Below are 22,994 nucleotides of genomic sequence, written 5' to 3'. Positions count from 1 at the left end.
CAGAATTACATTAGGTGTCCTTAAAGTTTTAATTCACAAGACACTTAGCTTCGTTTTCATTTATAATTTGTTAGTCATATAGATAATATATATATATATATATACTGTATTTTCATACTACCTGTATTAGTTTTGGTCTATTTAACCTTACTAAAAGAGAGCTTAGTATAATTATTATAAAACTGTGGAGCTGCTTGTATTTTCTCGAAATTTCATAGGAGGGCCAGTGTAATTTACCCTTACAATATGATATTTTGACACTATATTTCGTTAAAATATGACATTAACACAATTGCAATGGTGCAATCTACTAAAAATGATCTTAATAGTTACTCAATTGAGAAATGATATTCACACTCATTATAATCTTTTCGATTCTTTTTTTGTCATCATGTCTCTCAAAAGACGAATGTGAGGCTAAAAAAACAATATGAATATCATATATTTCATGATTTCATGAAAGTTTTTATATAGTTTAATCTCATTTTTCTAAGATACAAATAAATATAATCATCAATAAAGCAAATTGTTATACATTATCAGCTTACGTCACCAAAATGCTTTATCTCTGTGGTAGCCGAATAAAAGTAGATGCAGATAGTCAGTATATATCTTTCCAATCGGTGTATAGTATGCACTCGGCCCCGCCCCTGACGTTTCAGATGCCGAATAAGTTGAGAAGGGGGCCAATTAAAAGTTGGAATACGTCATAATTGGGGGGGGCGAGTTCATAAGTACATGACAGATCAAGAGCAGGCCCTGCCTAGAAGACTAGGAGCGTATATAAATAGAAGAACGACAAACAAGAAGAGGTATGTGAGAATTAGTACGCTAAACTTAAGACACACCCAATCTAGAGAGCATACACTAACTTATCCGCCGGAGTGCTAATTCCGGCACCCCCGACCGGTGTGTTCATTCTTTTTCAGGCTACTAGCTGAGGATCTCGAGCGTCCCATTGGATCCAAAGAGTATTTCCAAACCACCTTCCCCACAATTGGCGCCGTCTGTGGGAATACTCAACTACATCCATGGCGGGCGCAACGCAAGATCCTCCGATAATCGCTGACGAAACTACACCGAGAGATGATCTCACCCCAACAAACATGCTGGGACCAGAGACTATCGCCGCAAGACGCACCTTGAACTTCGACTCACCCTCGACTTCAGCACATGAGACAATGCAAGGGATCATGGAACAAGCAAAGCAAAACAAACAGAGGTTGGAGAACATGATCGCTGAGAACGAACGTCTCCGTTAGGATTTGGCCTTGGAAGTGGCAAAGTCCAAACAAGCTGTATGCCAAGATCCGGAACGACCTCTGAGGGCAGGTGGTCGACGACCTCGAGCTTGACAACAAGACACTGACAGCGACTCTGACTCATTATCCCTGGAGTCCAAGAAGAAGGGACGACCCGAAACTACCAGTTCCTCTGAAGAGAGTCCACGTATAAGGCATAAGCGAAGATGAAATGGTTCAGACGAAGAGGACCAACACGATCCCTTTGTGCGACAGATCGCAAAGGCAGTACTACCCAAGAAGTTCAAAGCCCCGTCGTTCACCTTGTACGACGGGAAATTGGATCCCACGGATCATATCCGTCACTATAAGCAAGCCAAGACATTGCATGCAGACGACGAAGCTCTCATGTGCAGAATATTTCCGAGCAGTTTGGAACCGTTGGCAGTTAGATGGTATTATAAGTTGGAGCCGACGTCGATTAAGAGTTTCCATCAATTACAAAAATCCTTTAGGGCAAGATTCATCACCAACGAGGTCCAACCGAAACAAGCCGACTCTCTCTGGGCAATGCAGATCCAGCCAGGAGAAACACTAAGAGCGTACTCGGCGCGTTATTGGGAGTGCTTTAATCTTGTTGATGACGCTTGCAACAACTCCATGGCCATCATCGCTTTTATAATGGGTTTGAATCCTGACAGCGCTCTCCACAGTTCCTTGACTGGAAAGCCCCCCAAAACAGTCTGGTCATTGATGAAGAAAGTTGAGAAATACTGCAAAGTGGAAGACGACACCTTGCAGGTTAAAGCCGGAAACAAGGCCGACAAGACGGCCCATCCTGAAATTGTTCAGCCGATAAACTCTGTGTCACCTCAGAGTTCCGAACCACGGCATCGGGCTAAACGAGAAAAGAGACGGGATTCACGCCGATCAAACGACCAATGTTCCCACAGAACTAGCGAACAACTTCAAGTAGATAGCAGGCTCACAAGGCGCGCGGACAAGAAGTATACGGAGTTGTCAGAGCCAATCAGCGTGGTTATGTCTAAAGTCCAACATCTTCCATTCTTCAAATGGCCACCCAAAATGGTGGGACCTCCCGACATGAGACGACGAGATAGGCGGTGCAAGTATCACAAAGACCACGACCATGATACTGAGAGTTGTTATGCATTGAAGGATCACTTGGACGAATTGGTACAAGATGGTCGGCTACAACAGTACATCCGAAAAGGCAACTCAACCAAAGCAATAGCCTTAAGGCAGGATTCACCTCCACTCGGCGTGATCCACATGATATACAGCCTACCAACGGCATCCGCGATGCATACGATTCAGTCGCGTCCCGACCCTCAAAATTAACTCACCCCGGCTAAACGGCCCTATGAAGCTGCGAGCATTGCCTTCGATGATTCAGATTTGGCCGAAGTGACACTTCCTCACATCGATCCCTTAATTGAGTTACGCGTAAACCGATTCGCCGTTGAGGACGTACTCATTGATCGTGGGAGCACATCGGAAGTTATGTATTACAAGACATTCACCAAACTCGGCGTCACCAAATCGAATCTTTCTCCAACTCCTTATCCATTATTCGGCTTCAACGCCAATCCAGAGTACCTGTTAGGCAAAATCACGCTACCAGTTCGAGCAGGCTCGCGAACAATTGATGTGGAATTCTTGGTCGTCAAGTTGCCCTCGCCGTATAACCTCATCATGGGTCAAACTTGGCTACACACCATGCAGGTCGTGCCAAGCACCTATCATCAATTGCTCCGTTTCCCTACTGAACAAGGCGTTGAACAAATCCGTGGTTCACAGAAATTGGCACAAGCGTGCTATCTCCTTGCCGCGAAGACACCAAGAGCGCTGGAAGTGAATTCTATTGAGGTGCCAGATCGAGAGAGCCTTGACGATGTTGGACGGCTTCCACGCGAAAAGGCCACGAAAACCCTGGATCGAGTTGAAATTGTCGGGAATCCTGACAAGTTCTTCATGATCGGTGCCTCCCTGAACAAAGTCGACAGACAGCAGCTAATTACCTTCTTACTCAGCAACCTTGACGTATTTGCCTGGTCGCCGTATGAGATACCAGGGGTAGATCCATCTGCCTCTCAGCATCGTTTGAATGTCGACCCCAAATTTAAGCCGATTATACAGAAAAGCTGGCGGTCAGCCGCAGAGCACACTGCCGCCGTTGTTGAAGAGGTTGACCAGTTGCTTGACGCCGGAGCTATCAGGGAAGTGACCTACCCTACATGGCTCTCGAATACTGTGGTTATGAAGAAGAAAAATGGGACTTGGCGTGTCTGCATTGATTTCACCGACCTAAACAAAGCTTGCCCCAAGGATTGTTTTCCCCTACCCAAAATTGACCAACTTGTAGATGCTACGGCACGTCACCAGCGTATGAGCTTCCTTGATGCCTACAGAGGCTACCATCAAATTGCCATGCATCCGGAGGACCAAGACAGGGGCAACTTACCAAAGACTAGTTACTACCATGTTCAAGGAGCAACTCAGCCATACTATGGAAGTTTACATTGACGATATGGTGGTCAAGCCCAAAGAAGAGCAAACTCATCTAGCCGATTTGGAAGAGACATTTGGCATTCTACGCAAATACAGAATGAAGTTAAACGCTTCCAAATGTGCGTTTGGGATCGGCTCTAGCAAATTCTTGGGTTACATTGTCAACCACTGAGGAATCGAAGCCAATCTGAGGCAAATCACTGCAATCCTGGAACTTGGCTCCCCTCGATCGGTCAAGGAGGTTCAGAAGTTAATAGGGATGGCCGCCGCACTCAACAGGTTCATCAGTCGTTCCACGGACCGCTGCCGATAATTCTTTCAGACACTACGGCAGGGTAAAGCTTTTGAATGGACCTTCGAGTGCGAAGCCGCTTTTAACGGTCTGAAGGCTTATCTCCGATCTGTTCCATTTTTGACAACACCATCGGCAGGCGACCCGCTCATTTTATATCTGGCCATCTCTGACCAGGCTGTCAGTGCTGTATTGTTGAAGGAAGAGCTTAGAGAGTAGCGACCAGTGTATTATGTGAGCAAGGCAATGGTTGACGCCAAAACCCGTTACCTTCCACTGGAAAAACTCATCCTAGCCCTAGTCATGGCGGCAAGAAAACTGATGCATTACTTCCAGGGGCATAGCATCAGGGTACTAATAGATTACCCCCTCCGATCAGTACTACGTAGTGTAGAAGCATCAGGGCGCGTTTCGAAATGGGCCCTCGAACTCGGCCAGTACAATATTCAATTTCTGCCTAGAACCTCAATCAAGGGGCAAGTGCTTGCTGATTTTGTAGCCGAATTCACGGGAGGTGTTGCCGACTTCAAGACCGACCAAACTCAACCCAAGCCGAATTGAAGAATTTATGTAGGGGACATTTGGCAGCTGTATTGTGACGGGTCATCCAATCAACGGGGCAGTGGAGCCGGAGTAGTAATCATGGGTCTCGATAGCACAATAATTGAGCAGGCTGTCAAACTCGGCTTCGAAGCATCAAATAACGAGGCCGAATACGAGGCCCTTCTAACAAGTTTACAGAATGCACATCTTCTAGGTGCTCGGCGTTTGCTTGTATTTTGCGATTCAAAACTGGTGATCAATTAGCTAAAGGGGGAGTACGCGGCCAAAAATAACCGTATGGCGGCTTACGTGAAAATGGCTAACTCCTTGCTAGCAAAATTTGACCATCATGAATTGAATCAAATAACACGTGATCAGAACACACATGCAGATGCCCTGGCTTGCTTAGCCTCTGCCATTAACTCAGAGATTAAACGGACCATCTAAGTAGGTTTCATCCCGGAGCCGAGCATTGGCCCTTCAGAGGAAGTCCAGGTCAATGTCATAGAGTCAGGACCGAGTTGGATGGACCCATTGCTGCATTCCTGTCTTCCGAACAACTCCCAGCGGACAAGAAAAAAGTGCACAAGCTGCGAAATAAAGTCCTGCGATACTACTTGGATCCGCAAGGAAAGCTTTATAAAAAAATCCCTTTCTGGTCCATACCAGGAATGCGTTCATCTGGACAAAGCCGAAGAGCTTCTGACTGAAATACATGAAGACAGTTGTGGCGCACATTCTGGCGGGCGCTCTTTGGCTCATCGAGCTGTGACACAAGCGTATTACTGGCCGACAATGAGAGCCGATGCTGAGTGTTACGTGAAAAAATACGAACAGTGCCAGAAGTTCTCTCCTCTGATTCACCTTCCTGTTGAAGAGTTAAGCTCCATAACCAGCCCTTGGTCGTTCGCTCAATAGGGACTTGACATCGTCGGACCGCTGCCTCGTGCCCTGAGTAACAAGCGATTTTTGATCGTCGCGACTAATTATTTCACGAAATGGGTAGAAGCGGAGGCACTAATGCACATCCGAGATACCGACGTAAAGCGTTTTGTATGGAGAAATATCATAACGCGGTTCGGTATTCCCAGAGCACTTATATCAGACAACGGCACCTAGTTTGATTGCAGAGTCTACCAGGAGCTTTGTAGCAAGTATGGTATTCGGCCCTACTTCTCCACCCTAGCTTATCCACAGAGTAATGGCCAAGCTGAAGCCTCCAATAAAACCATTTTAGACGGCATCAAAAAGAGGCTGGAGAAGGCGAAAGGCCGATGGGTTGAAGAACTGCCGAGTGTATTATGGGCTTATCGCATAACACCAAGATGGTCCACCGGGGAAACGCCGTTCGCTTTGTGCTTCGGAACATAGGCAATTATCCCCTTGGAGATTGGCCTCCCAACCTTGAAATCAAAAGTTTTTGATATGGGCCGAAACGATATGATGCTGGCTTTGGATTTGACTCTAATTGAAGAACGAAGAGACCGTGCCCTTGCCGTCATGGCACGGTACCAGCAGCAGCTTGCTAAGTCATATAACCAACGCGTTTAGCTACGCCGCTATGTATTAGGCGAATTGGTCCTAAAGAAAGTGCTTCCAGCTGCCAGGAAGTCGGCTGATGGAAAGTTAGGTCCTAACTGGGACGGCCCCTACCAGATCGATTCAGTTGCGGGAACGGGGGCTTATCGGCTCAAAGAGATGTTTGGTAGGAGTCTCCCACGCCCTTGGGACTCCTCGCATTAGCGTAAATTCTATCATTAGACCTGACCTGTGGGGCATGATATTTATTTTGAATGATCCACCATATACAGATTTCACTTTTGCAATGCAAAGTTTTGTTCTCTCTCATTGTGTAACTCAGTTCAAGTCCTCCAATTAAAGCCTCCGAATTTGGAGCCCATCTGTGCAGGTCATGTTTAGGCCGAATAAGACTCTGGATTCAGAGCACCCTTCGTGCATGTCACGATTGGCCAAGACAAAAAGACTCCGAATTCGGAGCCCCATCCGTGCAGGTCACGTTTGGGCAGAATAAGACTCCGGATTCGGAGCTCCCTTCGTGCATGTCGCGATTGGCCAAGACATAAAGCCTCCGAATTCAGAGCCCCACCCGTGCAGGTCACATTGGGGCCGAATAAGACTCCGGATTCGGAGCGCCCTTCGTGCATGTCACGATTGGCCAAGACAAAAAGCCTCCAAATTCGGAGCCCCATTCGTGCAGGTCATGTTGGGCCGAATAAGCCTCCGAATTTGGAGCCCTATCTGTGCAGGTCACGTTTGGGCTGAATAAGACTTCAGATTCCGAGCACCCTTCGTGTATGTCACGATTGGCCAAGACAAAAAACCTCCGAATTTGGGGCCCTGTCCGTGTAGGTCACGTTTGGGCTGAATAAGACTCCGGATTCGGAGCGCCCTTCGTGCATGTTGCGATTGGCCAAGACAAAAAGCCTCCGATTTCGAAGCCCCATCCGTATAGGTTACGTTTGGGCCGAATAAGACTCCGGATTCGGAGCGCCCTTCGTGCATGTCGCGTTTGGCCAAGACAAAAAGCCTCCGAATTTGGAGCCCCATTCGTACAGGTCACGTTTGGGCCGAATAAGACTCCGGATTCGGAGCGCCCTTTATGCATGTCGCGATTGGCCAAGACAAAAAGCCTCCAAATTCGGAGCCCCATCCGTGCAGGTCACGTTTGGGGCGAAAAATCCTCCGAATTCGAAGCCCCATCCGTGCAGGTCATGTTTGGGCTGAATAAGACTCCGGATTCGGAGCGCCCTTCATGCATATCGCGATTGGCCAAGACAAAAAGCCTCCGAATTCAGAGCCCCATCTGTGCAAGTCACGTCTGGGCCGAATAAGCCTCTAAATTCGGAGCCCCATCCGTGCAGGTCACGTTTGGGCCGAATAAGACTCCGAATTCGGAGCGCCCTTCATGCATGTCACGATTGGCCAAGACAAAAAGCCTCCGAATTCAGAGCCCCGTCCGTACAAGTCACGTTTGGGCCGAATAAGACTCTGGATTCGGAGCGCCCTTCATGCATATCGCGATTGGCCAAGACAAAAAACCTCCGAATTCGGAGCCCCGTCTGTGCAGGTCACGTTTGGGCCGAATAAGACTCCGGATTCGGAGCGCCCTTCGTGGATATCCCGATTGTCCAAGACAAGCCTCTGAATACGGAGCCTCGTCCGTGGTCTCGTTTGGGCCGAATAAAAACTCCGGATTCGAAGCGCCTCGCAAGCTATTGGCAACACACGGTGACAATTGAAACATTCAAGCATTCAGAAATGTTTCATTAAATTGATTTCAAGCATTCAAAATGAAGTGAGTTCTTAAATCGATTGATTCACACAAAGTGTATTAATACAAGTTGAAATACGCTAACATTTGAAACAGAGCGTCTTATTAATTTAGAAAATAAATACATAATTCGCACTCAATCTACATATGATCATTGCAAGGTCTGCTTTTATTCGGCGGCTCCCTCATCATCACTCTTCTCAACTTCGAAAGCGGAAAAGGGGAAATCATCTCACTAGTACAGCGGCGACGCCGAATTCACACCTGCTGCCCGGAGAGCCTCAGCTTCCTGAAGTGCCTTGATCCAACCATGCTTAAATCCACGATTTTCACATCGGCAAACTTTCTCGGCAAGTTTCTCCTTGGTCTTCTGTATTCCGACCTTTCGGCCGTCATGAAAGCCTTTTTCATAGGCCCTGGACTTCACAGTCTCAATCGCAAACATGCTAGCCGTGTCCCGATCAGCAATGGCATGACTTATTAGCCTCTAGGTCACCTCTCTTCCACAACCGGGTTAGGATGGCTGGCCGATTGAGACTCGGCAGACTTGATTTTCCTTAGTTCACGCTCGGCCTTCTCCGTGTGAGCTTCTAAGTTCCGAATGCGTTCATCTCTCTGTTCTATATCCCACCAAGCGGTGCGAAGACGCATGCTGACCTACCATCGACTGCTGGACTTCGGGTGGAAAGATCTGTCAAGCGAACTCTACTGCCACATTTGGATCACGAACGATTGAATCTGCCTCTGTCATTGGTCTATTCTCCACGAAGACTGCAAAACTCAATGGGTGCGGTGTCGCATCGGATTCCCTTCCAGAACGGGGTTGAGGAGATCTGCCCCGTGGCTGCTTATCCCTCCTGGGCGACCTACTTCGACGATGAGGAGATTGGCATCTCTCCCGATCCCTCGAAGTCCTACTTCCCGTGCGTATAGGTTCGCCACTTCGATTCATATCTCCTTCCAGCTCAGCTAATGTTCTCGCCTCTCCTCTGCTGTTGAAGAAAGTCTATTTAACATTCGCATTTGTTTCATCTTCCTCAACGAACTGGACTAAGCATATAAATAGGACCTTCATGCTCGAAGTACATGCTCCATTTATTCCCTATGGGGGCAGCACCTCTGAGGTGATCTCATTAATATTAAAACCTCAATAGCCCGGCGCCGATTGAGCCATGTGCCCCAACCATCCCACGATCCTCCATTATTCGGCGCTCTAGTTCATGAACCAGCTGGGGCAAGAGCAAATTCGTCAATCTAATCGGTGTATTTTCCCCAGCTGCCCCATGAACCTCTGTTATTCGGCGTTCTAGTTCATGAACCAGCTGGGGCAAGGGCAAATTCATCAATCTAGTCAGCTTAAGTGCCCCAGCCGCTCCATGAATCGATTTATCAGTACAATATTCATGAGTTCATTTTATTCGGCTTTCCAGTTCATGAACCAGTTGGGCAAGGGCAGATTCGTCAATCTAATCGGCGTATTTTCCCCAACCGCCCCATGAACCTCTATTATTCGGCGTATTTGCCCCAGCCGCCCCATGAACCTCGGTTATTCGGTGTTCTAGTTCATGCACCAGCTGGGGCAAGGGCAGATTCATCAATCTAGTCGGCTTAAGTGTCCCAGCCGCTCCATGAATCGATTTATCAGTACAATATTCATGAGTTCATTTTATTCGGCTTTCCAGTTCATGAACCAGCTGGGGCAAGGGTAGATTCATCAATCTAATCGGCTTATGTACTCCAGCCGCCCCATGAACTAATCTATTAGCACCTCATGAATTCATTTTATTCAGATTCAACAATCAAATTCATTAATATAATCGGCTAATAAGTTTGCTGTCTCACGTAGTCTTGATATTTTGTTCTAACTGCTGATTCTTTTAATTATGTACTCATATAACAAACAGTATAAGCAATAACTTGAGAGCATAGAAAATTTTCATTTATAAATTGGGCGCTAATAGCGGACATTTTACACATGAAAATCGGTTGACATCCAAAAAAGATGAAAATCTACTAACAAAAAACTGTGCATCTAAGATACCTACCAAAAATGAAAATATGCCTTGATCATTCCACAGGGTCAGACGCCAGCGGGTCAACGTCCACCTGCTCGTATGGAATCGGCTGTGCCAATGTCACATTCGCAGTAGCGAGGGCTTTGACCCAACCGTGTTTGAAGCCCCGATTCTCAAAATTCGGCACTTCATCTGCGCAGCTTTCCAAGGCGGCCTCTTGCCCAGCTTGGAACGCTTTGGAAGTCTCGGAGTCGGCCTTTTCCCTTGCCTTCTTCGATTCCTCCAAGTCAGCTTCCAGCTTGGCGATTGCCTCCTAGGCTAACTTAAACGCCTCCTCGCTGGCCTTTGCCTTTTCCTCGGCGGCAAGCCTTAACTGATCGAAATTTCTAGCTCGCTCAGCCTCCGAGTTGGCTCTGGCGCGTTCCACCACCGCTTACGCTGCCTTATAATCGGCCCTTTGAGAGATCGCCACAACCTTCTTCTGTTCATTTTCAATTTTGGTCTTCAATAGGTCGATCTGTTCTATGGCGTCGTGTTGACGGCGGCCGATCTTGGCTATCCTGCCCACCGCCTACAAACAAAGAAACAACAAACAAATAATTAGAAAAATATTTACAAACGTGCATGCGTGAAGACGGAAGATTGTAGATAAGACAAGTAACGTACCGATAGGGCCGACTGAGCAGCCAAAGCAATTAGCATCAGATCAGGCTCCGCTCGAAATACGGCTCTGTCGACCGGTAGGGATATCGAGGAGGCCATGCTCAAGGCCACAGCTGGGTCCTTCAAAGCCGAGAAGTCTGAGGAAATCTCGGCCGTTTCAGTGTGAGCCGTCTCTTCGACAATAATCGGAGGAGTAGACTCAGCGACCATGGCCGGTGTAGACTCAGCGATTGAGGTGGGTGGAGTTTCCGATCGGGCGGCCTCAGCCCTCCGTCTGGAGGCCATCCTCTCGGCGTTCTTCTTCCGCGCAAGTTGCAAAAGTGATTCCCCAGCCATATCCTCTAGATAAGCACCGGGAAGATCTCATAAGTTTGTAAAAATGTCCTCAAAGACGTCCCCTCGGCCGGACGTGGATGGAGGGTTGGACAAATTCAGTCCAGCCTCCTTAAATGCCGAATTGAGGGCTTCGTCTACCTTGGTTCCCAATTGGTCCGGTCCTCAGCGATCTGATCGGCTACTTGTTCTTCTGCGTGTTTCGAATCGGAGGCTTCTAAACCGATCTCTTTCAGACTTTTAAAGCTGGGGAAGATGAGGGCTGTAAGATGATCTTCGCCTCTTGGAATTGGAATATGGTCTGCTGCCGAAAACGTTGCATAGGACGGCGTGTAGCGCGAGAGAATATGAGCCGTCCTTCCTTGCTTTTGAAGATTTGGACGGCCAACGAATTGCAGAGTCATTTTAATATCCGCCAGTACAGCGTCGTCGGCCGAAACCAACACTTTCTTCAACTCGTTGCTTGCGCAAACAAAACGGTAGGTACATGAAAGGAGAGCAGAATACACATGCGAAAACATAAGCAACTAGAATGAGCTATACGGCCACCTGGATCGCCTTTTCGCCTTGGCACGGGATCTTGGCGATCTTCACCCTCGCCGAATTCCCAGTTGCCTTGAACAACGACCATCATGTCGTCAACACGCTTGCCAGAGCTGGCAAGCATGGTCACTAAATGATGATCAGTGTCCTTGGTCCTAAGAAAATAGTGTCCTAGACGGCCAGTGGACTTGGCTAAGGCATAGCAATGCCGAATCGTAGGAATGCCTAGGTTAATCCTAAGATGACGGTTTAACTCTATGATCCCCATTATGATGTGAAAAAAAATCACGCTAGGCTGGGAAGGGATTAGGCTCCAATGTCGAAAGACGGCTCTCAAAAACGGATGAAGGGGAAAATGGACGCCGCCTTCAACAATCGATAGGAGAGGAAAGATGATTGTGCTCTTGTCGGTCCTCTGCATATCGGTGGTGCTGTCTTCCACGAGTGATAGATGAACGTCATCGGGGATGGAACAATGGCGTTGGAAGGAGGAAATCCGATCTGCAGAAAAGAGTGCTTTCAAATTTTTTGCCATCGTAGCTAGCCTAAGGATTATGCAAAACTAATAGTAAACAAGAAAATGGTATTGGGAGTGAAAGAGAAGAGGACTTACAGGGAGCGGAAGGGATAATGAGAGACAGAAGAGAGTTGCAGAGGTCGCGAGCTGGAGGAGTTGTACTAGAAAGCGAACCAAAAAATCTTGAGTATTCAAAGTATACATTCAAAGAGACAAAGTTTTAAACCACATTAAATGGAGGAAGCGTACGAAAAGGTGGGAACTTGTAATGATGACTAGAAAACGTGTGCGTTCTGACACGCTTTGGAATGAGGTTAACCACCGAATTTTTGACTTTTCAAGATCGAAACCAAGCACGCCGACTAAACAGAGTTAGTGGGGGTGTTCGGGGGGCAATTGTGGTAGCCGAATAAAAGCAGACGCCGATAGGCAGTGTATATTTTTCCAATCGGTGTATAGTATGCACTCGGCCCCGCCCCTGATGTTTCAGATGCCGAATAAGTTAAGCAAGGGGCCGATTAAAAGTTGGAATACGTCATAATGGGGGGGGGGACGAGTTCATAAGTACATGACAGATCAAGAGCAGGCCCTGCCTAGAAGACCAGGAGCGTATATAAATAGAAAAACGACGAACAAGAAGAGGTACGTGAGAATTAGTACGCTAAACTTAAGACACATGCAATCTAGAGAGCATACACTGACTTATCCGTCGGAGTGCTAATTCCGGCACCCCCGACCGGTGTGTTCATTCTTTTTCAAGCTACCAGCTAAGGATCTCGAGCATCCCGTTGGATCCAAAGAGTATTTCCAAACCACCTTCCCCACAATCTCCAATGTAGGATTGTTATATATCCAAGTGACAAATACCATTTTCCCTAGTGAATTCTAGATTTGCAATTTTTAATCCACTCTCACTGTAAGGAAATTTTTTGTGTAAAATAAAAAATAAAAAATAAAAAAAGTAGCAATTGTAACTATGTATGGTCATGCATTCTGAGTTATTGTAATGAAATGCTTCTTTAAACCCTAAATATCAAGGAAACAACACACCAAATTGCATTAATTAAATTCCCAATTTATAAATACATATAAATTGTGAGAAGCACAGAAAACACTTATCGTCAATTTCATGAACTTGAAACTCAGATACATCAACCAACCAATATGTTCCAACAACCACTTTCACTACTTTTGACTCCACTATTTTCCCTTTTTGCTTTTGTACAACATGTTGCTTTCACAAAAATACTAAATGATCAAGTGTGAAAGGGAATGTTGTTTTTATTGGACCATTGTTGACAGACCCACCAAATATATCCTGTAACAGGCACATATCAACGATTAAAAGTAGCTACTCAGTGCATGACAATTCTACAACAGTAAGCCTAGAGGACAAACACACACCTCCCTCCTATGTCTAAAGAGATTAATTTTATTACTCAAACTCGCACCACTAAGAATGCATTAAACCTTGCTGTTGGGCCAAACAACCCTTTTGCAAGTTGCAACAATTACTATGCAAATACTTGTAAGGAAAATTACAAGGCCTAAAAAAGAAAATTACTTGTGAGGGCTATATCAACTCGTTCCTTAAAAGACTTATGTTAGGTTCATTGAAATGAGTTGAAATGAAGTGATCATTCCATCAAAATATTCATTCTCACGTTTGGTTCACTAAAAAAGTTATGAAAAATACATTGCAAATAGAATTGTCATTGTAAAGGAATGATTGTTCCACAAAAAGGATAAGGAATAAACATTCCATTCAAATCTACATTCATTCTAGTGAACCAAACACTACATAATTCATTCACGGGTGGAGAAATACCACATAACAGATTCGTAATTATATGTGCACGCTAGTAGCTCAATGCTGTAACTTTCAAATTGCATCCACAATTCATGAGGTTAAAAAAAGGGGGACAAAAGTCACAGCAAGCCTAAGCAATAACAGCAGCAAACAATGCTGGTGGTAAGGTATGACACACCAGAATAGGTACAACAATAAAGCTGCACACCAGAATTACTTCCATTTCTTGAACTTCAAGAACTTTCCCCCCGTAGTGCTTTCCATGCTTCTTGTGTTTACCGAACTTCTCGTGTTTGAATTTCCCTTGCTTAAACTTCCCATGGTGATGGCCATGTGACAGATGATGACTGCCATGTGACGAATGATGACCCCCATGTGACAGATAATGAGCTCCATAAGCAGCAGCCGCACCCCCAGCTATCAGTGTTCCCATACTAGGTCCTCCATGCCATGCATTATCAATAAAGGGAAAAAATAATAATAATAAAAGCTTAGTGTTACAATTGAACAAACAGCATTGCAAGCCTGCCTACTTAGGGTGTTAAGGATCCTCATTACCTTGCATAAATGTAATTTAATAGGTACATTGTTATACTATATTGCAAACTAGTAGATGTAAATAGGAGGCAGAGAAATGAAAAATTAACAACAACAAAAAAAAAAGAAGGTTCAATAATCAGACGTGAACCTTCGGATTTTAATCTCTCTTCCCCCTCTCCCTGAGAGAGAATTAGAGACAAACTGTCAAATTTTTTTACAGTATTTCAAATTAGGACATCCTAGTTTACTCCTCTTTACCGCCGGGATAAAAGGGAATTCTACAACTATTTTGGTGCCAAAAATCATTAAAAAAAGCTTCTGCTTCTGATTCCTCCTAGGTGATAATATGCACTTGATAGTTTTTGCCGGTATGAGTTTCTTGTTCTGGATTCAAAAACACAGGATAGACGCTCAAACTAATCAAAGGTTCTAGGAGTTTCACATTTCTTGCCAAGTGCCAACCGCTACTGTTCAAACAATTCTTGTAGGTGGTGATACCATTCGCCTTTAACACACCTAATGACTCTCAAGTTTTTTTAACTGCAAATTTTTTATAGAAATAAAATCTCCGATATTTGAAAGCCCTCAGTAGGTCATAACATTTGGATGAAAGCCCTTTGTAGGCTGCCCATAGTGGACCTATTTCCACCATTATTCTGTTTAAATGACACAATCAAAAAACTAAAAACAACACATACCATGCCCATTTCCCTCATCACAACAAAAAAGCAAAAAAGGCTCATAAGGTCCTTCACAATCAAATGAAAAACATATCCTAATATTGGAGGACAACTCAAAATAACAACACATGGCAAGAAAAGCCAATAATAAGGTCCCTTCTGAGTGAAGTAATGACAATCTATTGGCAAACATAACCTAAAAATAGATAAGAAAGTCAAATTTACGTCAAAGTACAAAGAAATGCATCAAACATACCTGAATGATGTGAAGCCAATGGACCAGGATAACCTACTTGTGGATATCCACCTGGGGAAGGATATGTTGATGGTGGGTATCCACCAGGGGGAGGATATCCAGCTTGTGGGTAGCCACTTGGGGGAGGATATCCGGCTGGAGGGTAACCACTAGAAGGAGGGCATCTAGCCTGTGGGTAACCTTGAGTGGGATATGCCTGAGGAGGGTATCCTTGGGGAGGGTATGCCCCCAGGAGGCGGTGGAGGGTAGTGTCCACCAGGATAACCAGAATGATTGTGATTCCCACCACTCATTCTCCTTCAACTTGAAATTGATGAACTGAGAATGTAAATTCAAGACATTAGAACGTACAAGAATTTTATGGAGTGAAAAGAAAAAATGCACCAAATGTGTATCATAAATGTACTAGCATTTGCTTTCTTTGGACAATCATAGAACTCCGTCACAATTTTCTCTGCCTTAAAATAAATTCCCCGTAGTCAAGAACTATGTTCCTCTGGATTTTAGAAGTAATAAGCTACATAGTTGTCAAATTGAAATTCGAATCGTGAATCGAAATGACCTCATCGCGAATCGAATCGTGAATTATAAAGATTCAGTCACTTTTTCTAAATTTTTAAAATATATATATTTGCACACTTAAATGTTAAATATATCTTATGAATATGAAATATTTAGACTTAAAATGAAAATATTATTTTGAATGATGATCACGTAGTTTAATAGGTAAGAAGTTAACAAAGATGCCTATATAAGATTATCATCTTACCTTTTCTCCTCGTTTAGATGTTTCTTATCAACCATTCTTAACAAAGATAGTAACCGACAAACTATCAATCTTCAAAGTAACAATAATTAACAACAATATTGATATTTGGACCAGTGTTTTTATAGGCTCAAGGCACACTAAGGCGCTGAAGGTCTCTCGGGGCCTAGACGCAAGGCACAAGGCGAGGCGCGGGCTTTATTGAAGTAAGGCGCATAGTCTTCGTAAAAAATAGAAAAATTAACATAGACTAATCATTCATAGTACTAAGACAACTTTTTAAAAAATAAAAAATAATCAAGATTCAAGACAAAATATAGAATAATTCTCAAAGCCATGAAAGTGCAGATTACATAACATTCCAATTTTCAAAGATCAAATAATCCACATTCAATAAAATAAAAATAAAAACATAAACACTAAACATCCAAAACATAAATATCCAACAAATACTAATATACGTCTTAACACTTAAAAAACATCAATATCAAAAGAAAGGGTAGGTTAGGTCGGTGTCAGTCAATCATCATCCTCAACATCAATGGCAACATCTTCTTCTCCATCAGTTGATTTATATCCCTCAACATCTTCCTCCTCTGTGTCATCTGAGCCCACTTCCTCTTCATCTTTTAATTGAAGTGGAGTCAATGTTGATGATTTAGATATCCTCGGTTGTGCCTTTAAGCGTGAACTTGTTGCTCTACTTGCATGGCTACTTTCTTCTACTCTAGAAGCTCTAGCAACAGTAGCCCACATCAAGCCATCATCATCATCAAACACAGGCTCATTATCTTCATCCGATTCTCCATCCATCCTCCCAAGCAACCACTCATTGCTTTCATCAATATTTTGCAAAGATATGGGATCAAGAGTGTTGCGCATGTCATACCTAAATCTCAATGTTCTATTGTATTTGACATATACTAAATCATTGAGATGTTGTTCCAATCTATTTCTTTTCTTGCTATGAAGCTGCAAGTATTAAAAAGATATTAAATTCTATATAATGAGAATAAAAAATATTTGAATTGAACAAAAAATTAGTTAGAATGTTAAATACTCACATGTTCGAATACACTTCAATTTCGTTCACAACCCGATGAACTACATGTTAGGCTAAGGACTTTTATGGCAAAAGTTTGCAAGTTTGGAGTATAAGAACCATATGATGCCCATCAATCAGCTGCAATAATCCACTAGTTAGAAATAACTATTACCAAGTATTGAGTTTTACTAAAAGTATTACTAAAAATAAACTCTATGAGTCTATAATATATTACCTGGTGCTCTTGTATTTCTTTGCCTAATCGCAACAGACTTGCCAAAAAGACTCTCAGCCTTCATATAAATACTCATCTCATTAGTGATCAAATCTTGAACAGTGACATCCGGGACCAACCTTTGCATGCATTCATAAAACCCATTCATTACTTCATGTTCTTTTTGCACCTCTAACGCTTTTGGGTAAAAGAATTCTGGGTTAAGAAAATGCGCAGCTGCATGTAAAGGCCGATGCAATTGGACATCCCATCTTTTGTCGATGATTTCAAAGATTTCATTATACTTCTCTTCTTTATGATCAAATGAACTTGCAATGCATTCTTTTGCCCTATCCATTGCCTCATAAATGTATCCCATGGGAGGTTTCTTCTCGGTATCAACCAATCTAAGCACTTTGACAAGAGGACCCGAGACCTTAAGGGCAAACACAACAGTATTCCAAAATGAAGGCATCAACAAAGTTTGTGCCATTCTTTTACCTTGTAGCTCCTTTTCCCATTTGCCTGAAATCCAGTCTTCGGAGATGACCATCTTTCTCAAATTGTTTTTTTGTTGATGCATCCTAGACAAAGTCAAAAAGGCGGTTGCAAATCTAGTTTTTGCAGGCTTGATCAAATTCTTCAAATTTGTATAGCGCCTCATCATGTTTAGCAACGTAGGCCGATTGTAAATGTAGCCATGTACTGCAATATCCCTTTCAAATGTCTTTTTCAGTCTAGGTATCTTGAAAATGTTTTCTAACACCAAGTCCAAACAATGAGCAGCACATGGTGTCCAATACAAGTGTTCATACTTAGCTTCCAAAAACCTCCCTATAATGTAACAATAACGAAGAATTATTATTTTCAAGTTTTTAAATTTTAAATACAAAACAAACTATGAGTAAACAATTTTGATATAAGGAATGAGGAAATATTCTTACCCGCCAACACATTAGCTGCAGCACTATTAGTGATAACTTGCACCACATTCTCTTTTCCAACTTTCTCCACAAACTTGTCTAGTAATTCAAATAGCTTTTGCCCATCCTTTGAATAGCTAGAAGCATCAACCGACTCAACAAACATGGTTCCTCTTGGACAATTAACTAAAAAGTTAATCAATGTCCTTCATCTCTTATCAGTCCAACCATCAGCTATTATGGAACACCCGTATTTTGCACAATCCTCTTTATGATTCTTCATCAAATCTTCAGTATGTTTCACTTCTTTTTTGAGTTGGGTAACCCACACTTCATGGTAAGTCGGTGGCTTCATACCAGGACCATATTGGCCAATGGCTTCAATCATTGGTCAAAAACTCTCATAATTTACTGCATTAAAAGGGATACCAGCATCATACATCCACCTTGCAAATCTTTGTATTGCCCGAGCTCTCATTTCTTTTTTGTAAGGGTCATTTGCATCAATTTTGATTTGTTTCCCTTTTGCTTGGTCTCTTCAATTTTTCACCACTGATTCAGGATTGGGTGTGAAGTAAACATCCATATGTCCTTTTCTCTTTGTCATTTTTGATTTGGATTTGGATTTGGATTTGGATGAACCTTGGCTCCTACTTGTCAACTTACGGTGTTGATTGACATTGATCTCAACGACATCATCATCTTCATCTTCATCTTCATCTTCATCTTCCATGTCCATGTCATCGAAATCAGGCAACATGTTCATTTCTTCTTTTTGTGTCTTTTTTTTTTACATGAACTCTCTAATCTCTTCTCTTACATGAGAAGGACACTTCGGGCAAGCAGTGACATTCCTATAACCTCCTGCGAGGTGTTGTTTCACCCGATAAACACCTCCATTTGATACTTTACCACAAAAATCACACTCGAACTTGTTTAAATTATTCTCTCCTACCAAATGGGCATATTGCCACGTCGTATCTTTTCTATTACTTTCTGATGTCATTTTCTACACAACAAATTTAATAAAGGAAAATTAATTGTATTAAAAGAATAAATGGAAAACAAATTTAATCCCTAACAGATAAGCAAAAAAAAAAAGACCAATACCACATTATATTAATTAATTATTTGTGAATAATTAATTATTTGTAATTTTTTTTCCCTAACAGATAAAGGAAAAAAATGTCAATAGCATATTACAAATAATTAATTATTTGTGAATAATTAATTATTTGTAATTTTTTTTCCCTAACAGATAAATTTTTCTCTTACATATTACAATTTTTTTTTTTCAATAGCATATTACAAATAATTTTTTTCCCTAATTTTTGTAATTTTTTTTTGTAAATTCTTCTCCTACATTTTTTTTCAGAGACTCAACTCAAATAATTGAAAAAAAAAAAGAAATAAAAAGAAGAAGCAAAACAGAGCACTGAAGAAGGAGAGAGAGGAAGAGTCGAAGGCAAAACAGAGCACTGAAGAAGTTGAAGCCCAAAAAAAACAAAAAATTGAAAGTCGAAGCAGAACTGTAAGCGAAGACGAAAAAGAAGGAGAAGGGGAGAGAGAGTCGAAGTCGAACCTGCGAAGCCGAAGTCGAAGTCCAGTGTCGCAGTCGCAGTCGAAGTCCAGCTCCAACAGCCCAGTCAAAGTCGAAGTCTATTGCGAGGCGAAAGAGGAAGAGACGACTTCGATTAGGGTTCATATGAGTCGTATTTGGCTCATATGGTACATGAGTTGTAATCCTCTGTGATTACGAGCCATTCGAAAGGTTCATCTGAGTCGTTAGATCAGATCTACATCTTAAACAATCAATCGCGCCTAGGCGAGAACCTCGCGCCTAGGCGACTCTCGCCTGGCTCAAGTCACGGCTAAGGCGCTCGCCTGGCTGAAGTCGCCTCGCCTGGGACCTGTACAGGCGCAAAGGGTGCACCTCGATAGGCGGCACAACACTGATTTGGACAATAAGCTTTCCAAGTAATAGTGACCAAATAATAATAAAGAATTATTTAAGATCTTTTATTTTAAAGCCTAAAACATTTTAAAAGATATAATTGACCTCACCCATGTAATATTCAACTATATTCAATTTAATAAAATAGCAATATATAATTCATGATATAAGTTACTTTAATCTTAAACATCTTTAGAAGATATATTATGAATTTTTAAATTAAAAAAAATGAGAAGAAAGGTTGAAACATGTTGGATCTGACTGAATCTAATTGAATCCTATTAAAAACTCCATGATCACTAATATAACAACAAATCATAACCCGTAAAGGTAGCCTAGTTGGTTGAGGGCAAGGGATCAGGGACCTAGGAGTATGCTCCTCTCTAGGTCTCAAGTTCGAATCACATCCCCAGCTGGCTACTGGCGGGCCACTACGTCTTTGCTTGGTCAATCGACTCAGGCCCCCAAATTAGTCGAGGTGCGACACTCCGAAGGGGTGCTGGCCTGGACACTCTATTATCCAAAAAAAAAAAAAAAAACCAACAACAACAACAACAAATCATGTATATATTGGTTATTTTGGTATTAAACGATATTAGAAGTTGTGTTATATTATTTTCACTAAAAAGATAGAGAGAAAAAAATAGTTGAAAATATCTCGGACACAATAATTTCAAGAATTGTATAAATCGTAAAATGTGAATCGAATCGTGAATCGATTGTGAATCGTGCGATTCATTAGAGATTCACTTCCAAAATAGATTCACCCATAGATTCGAATTGATTTTATAAAAATTGTGAATCAAATCATGAATCGAATCGCAAATCATAAGATTCTGATAACAGAGATAATAATTAAAGCAAATCCAGAAAATCTAAAATTTTGGAAAAACACAATGGTCAATAGATAGGACTAATAACCTCCCGAAATCAAGAAAATTCACAATGACCAGCAATTCTGGCACATCACTCTGAATTCCAAATGCATAAAACAAATTAACCAAAGTGGATCTGAATTAGACATTGAGATATACTTCTAATCAAATTGCAAGTAAAGGCTCAGAGTAACAATTGAAAGAAGTTGAAAAACTGTTTGGTATCCTTTTAAGGACAGATTTAACTTCTAAAAGTGAGAATGAAATAGAACACATGCTTGGGGGGTTAAGAAAACAGTGTTGTCAAAAGGTCAACTATCTTTAACTTTTCAAAGCAACATCCATGAGCTAATGAAGATTGTGATCAATGAACACCCTAAAAATGAAACCAAAAAAAAAAAAAGAAGCCATGAATGCCTAATATATACATACACACAATATATATATATATATATATATTATTGATCAATTTTGAAAGAACATAACCATGACGAAACAAACTAAAATTAACAAGAAGAACAAGCAATAAATCAAAAATCCTCCATAGCAACAACAAAGAAGATCAGGATTTTACTTTTTACATTACTACTAAATTCAAAGCAACAAGAACAAGCAAAGACAAGAAAATCAAGAATCCTAGATACAAACAACAAAGAAGATCAAGATTCACTTTGTTAGAAATTGCGCGCCCATGTGGCATGACCCATGACCCTTTGAACCTTATCCATGTAAGTTTGAATTGGAATTCAAAACCTATTTGAATAACCCACTCTTGATATATATATATATCTATCATATCAACTGATATGGATAGATGATATACGCAGCCTATATATCTGATACGTTATATGGGATATGGGATGGATTGAATAACGAATGATTTTTCCCATACTGACTCTCTCCCATTAAACTAACCATTAAGCTTTTTGCATTGTGACTTGTGTGGGTGATACTCATATTGTGGTATCACTCCACTATTTGGAGTTCGTTGTTCGCATTTTTTGAATCACGTGATTTACCCATAAGATTCTTCGCTTCAAGTTCTATCACCTAAGGTATGATCTGAAATTTTTACCCGCTGCGTTATACTTGTTTTACATCGGTATCAGAGCCTTTATGGGTATTTTCGTGCTTATTTTTTATGCATTAAAATAGGTGTATAATTTTATATAAATATATACACGATATATGCATGAAAATTAATAATTTTTCAAACTATCTCTGATCAACCTGAAATTTATATATATTGTAGTATATTTAATGTAGAACAGATCTGCAAAGTTTTATAAAAATCCAACAGTTAGATTTCAAGAAAAATGGAGACCCATTTTATATTTTTGAAACTTTACATGCATGATGGTTTTACATGCTTTAATTTTAGTCTGCAAATCTTACATATTTAGAATCCTTGTTTCGAGACCTTCGAAACCATATATTATTTGTTAGATTTGGATTTACGGTTGATGAGATACATCAAACCCTAATTTGGGTTCGTTTTGTTTTTTTGATGGCTTAAGGAGGAAGATGAAGTGCAGGATTTTTGCACTTCCACTCTCATTAGAGAGAGAGTGTTATACACCTCATCTTTTATGTTCATTAAATGTCTTTTTGGAGACTACAAATGTTTTTTATTTTGGAAAAAGAAGTCCGGAAGTACCGAAATTAGACCAGAAAACACCTCGGAAGGTGGCGCGTGAGCCGCACACGTCAGATGACGTCATCAGCGGCGGCCACACGCTGGCACGAGTCAGCACGCGCCAAGCGTGCTTCCCACGCGCTGCCAGGAGTGCGCTGCCTTGTTGTCCACGTTGCGGGCTGCGCACCGAGTTGAGATGCACCTCGTTGAGCCGCCTCACGCCGAGTCGCGCTACGTTGAGTGGTGGCGAGCCGTGCCGAGGTTTTTTTTCCACGCTGGCTTGGCTCTAAGGCTCTGTTTTTTTTTTTTAAATCCAGAATTTTG

General features: G+C 42.2%; 2 protein-coding genes across 2 annotated transcripts in view; both read right to left on the bottom strand.

Moving 5' to 3' along the window:
- Positions 1–21,707, bottom strand: part of LOC114295198 (uncharacterized) — a 41,715-nt gene extending 20,008 nt beyond the window's left edge. The window contains exon 1 of the mRNA XM_082916185.1: positions 21,609–21,707. The gene's annotated coding sequence lies outside the window, so the exon portion shown is untranslated. The remainder of the gene's footprint in view (positions 1–21,608) is intronic.
- LOC114296422 (uncharacterized) lies at positions 16,817–17,799 on the bottom strand. Its single transcript, XM_082916190.1, has 2 exons — positions 17,304–17,799; positions 16,817–17,206 (listed from the first exon to the last, which is right to left on the bottom strand). Exons 1-2 carry the CDS (start codon positions 17,773–17,775, stop codon positions 17,199–17,201), a joined length of 480 nt encoding a protein of 159 aa, XP_082772316.1. The 5' UTR covers positions 17,776–17,799; the 3' UTR covers positions 16,817–17,198.
- Positions 21,708–22,994: the final 1,287 nt, after the last annotated feature.

Source organism: Camellia sinensis, chromosome 2, assembly GCF_055761805.1.
Source record: "Camellia sinensis isolate YWXY chromosome 2, ASM5576180v1, whole genome shotgun sequence".
NCBI lineage: Eukaryota > Viridiplantae > Streptophyta > Magnoliopsida > Ericales > Theaceae > Camellia > Camellia sinensis.
Note: the sequence above shows the minus strand (reverse complement) of the source record. Positions and strands in the feature narration are given on the sequence as shown.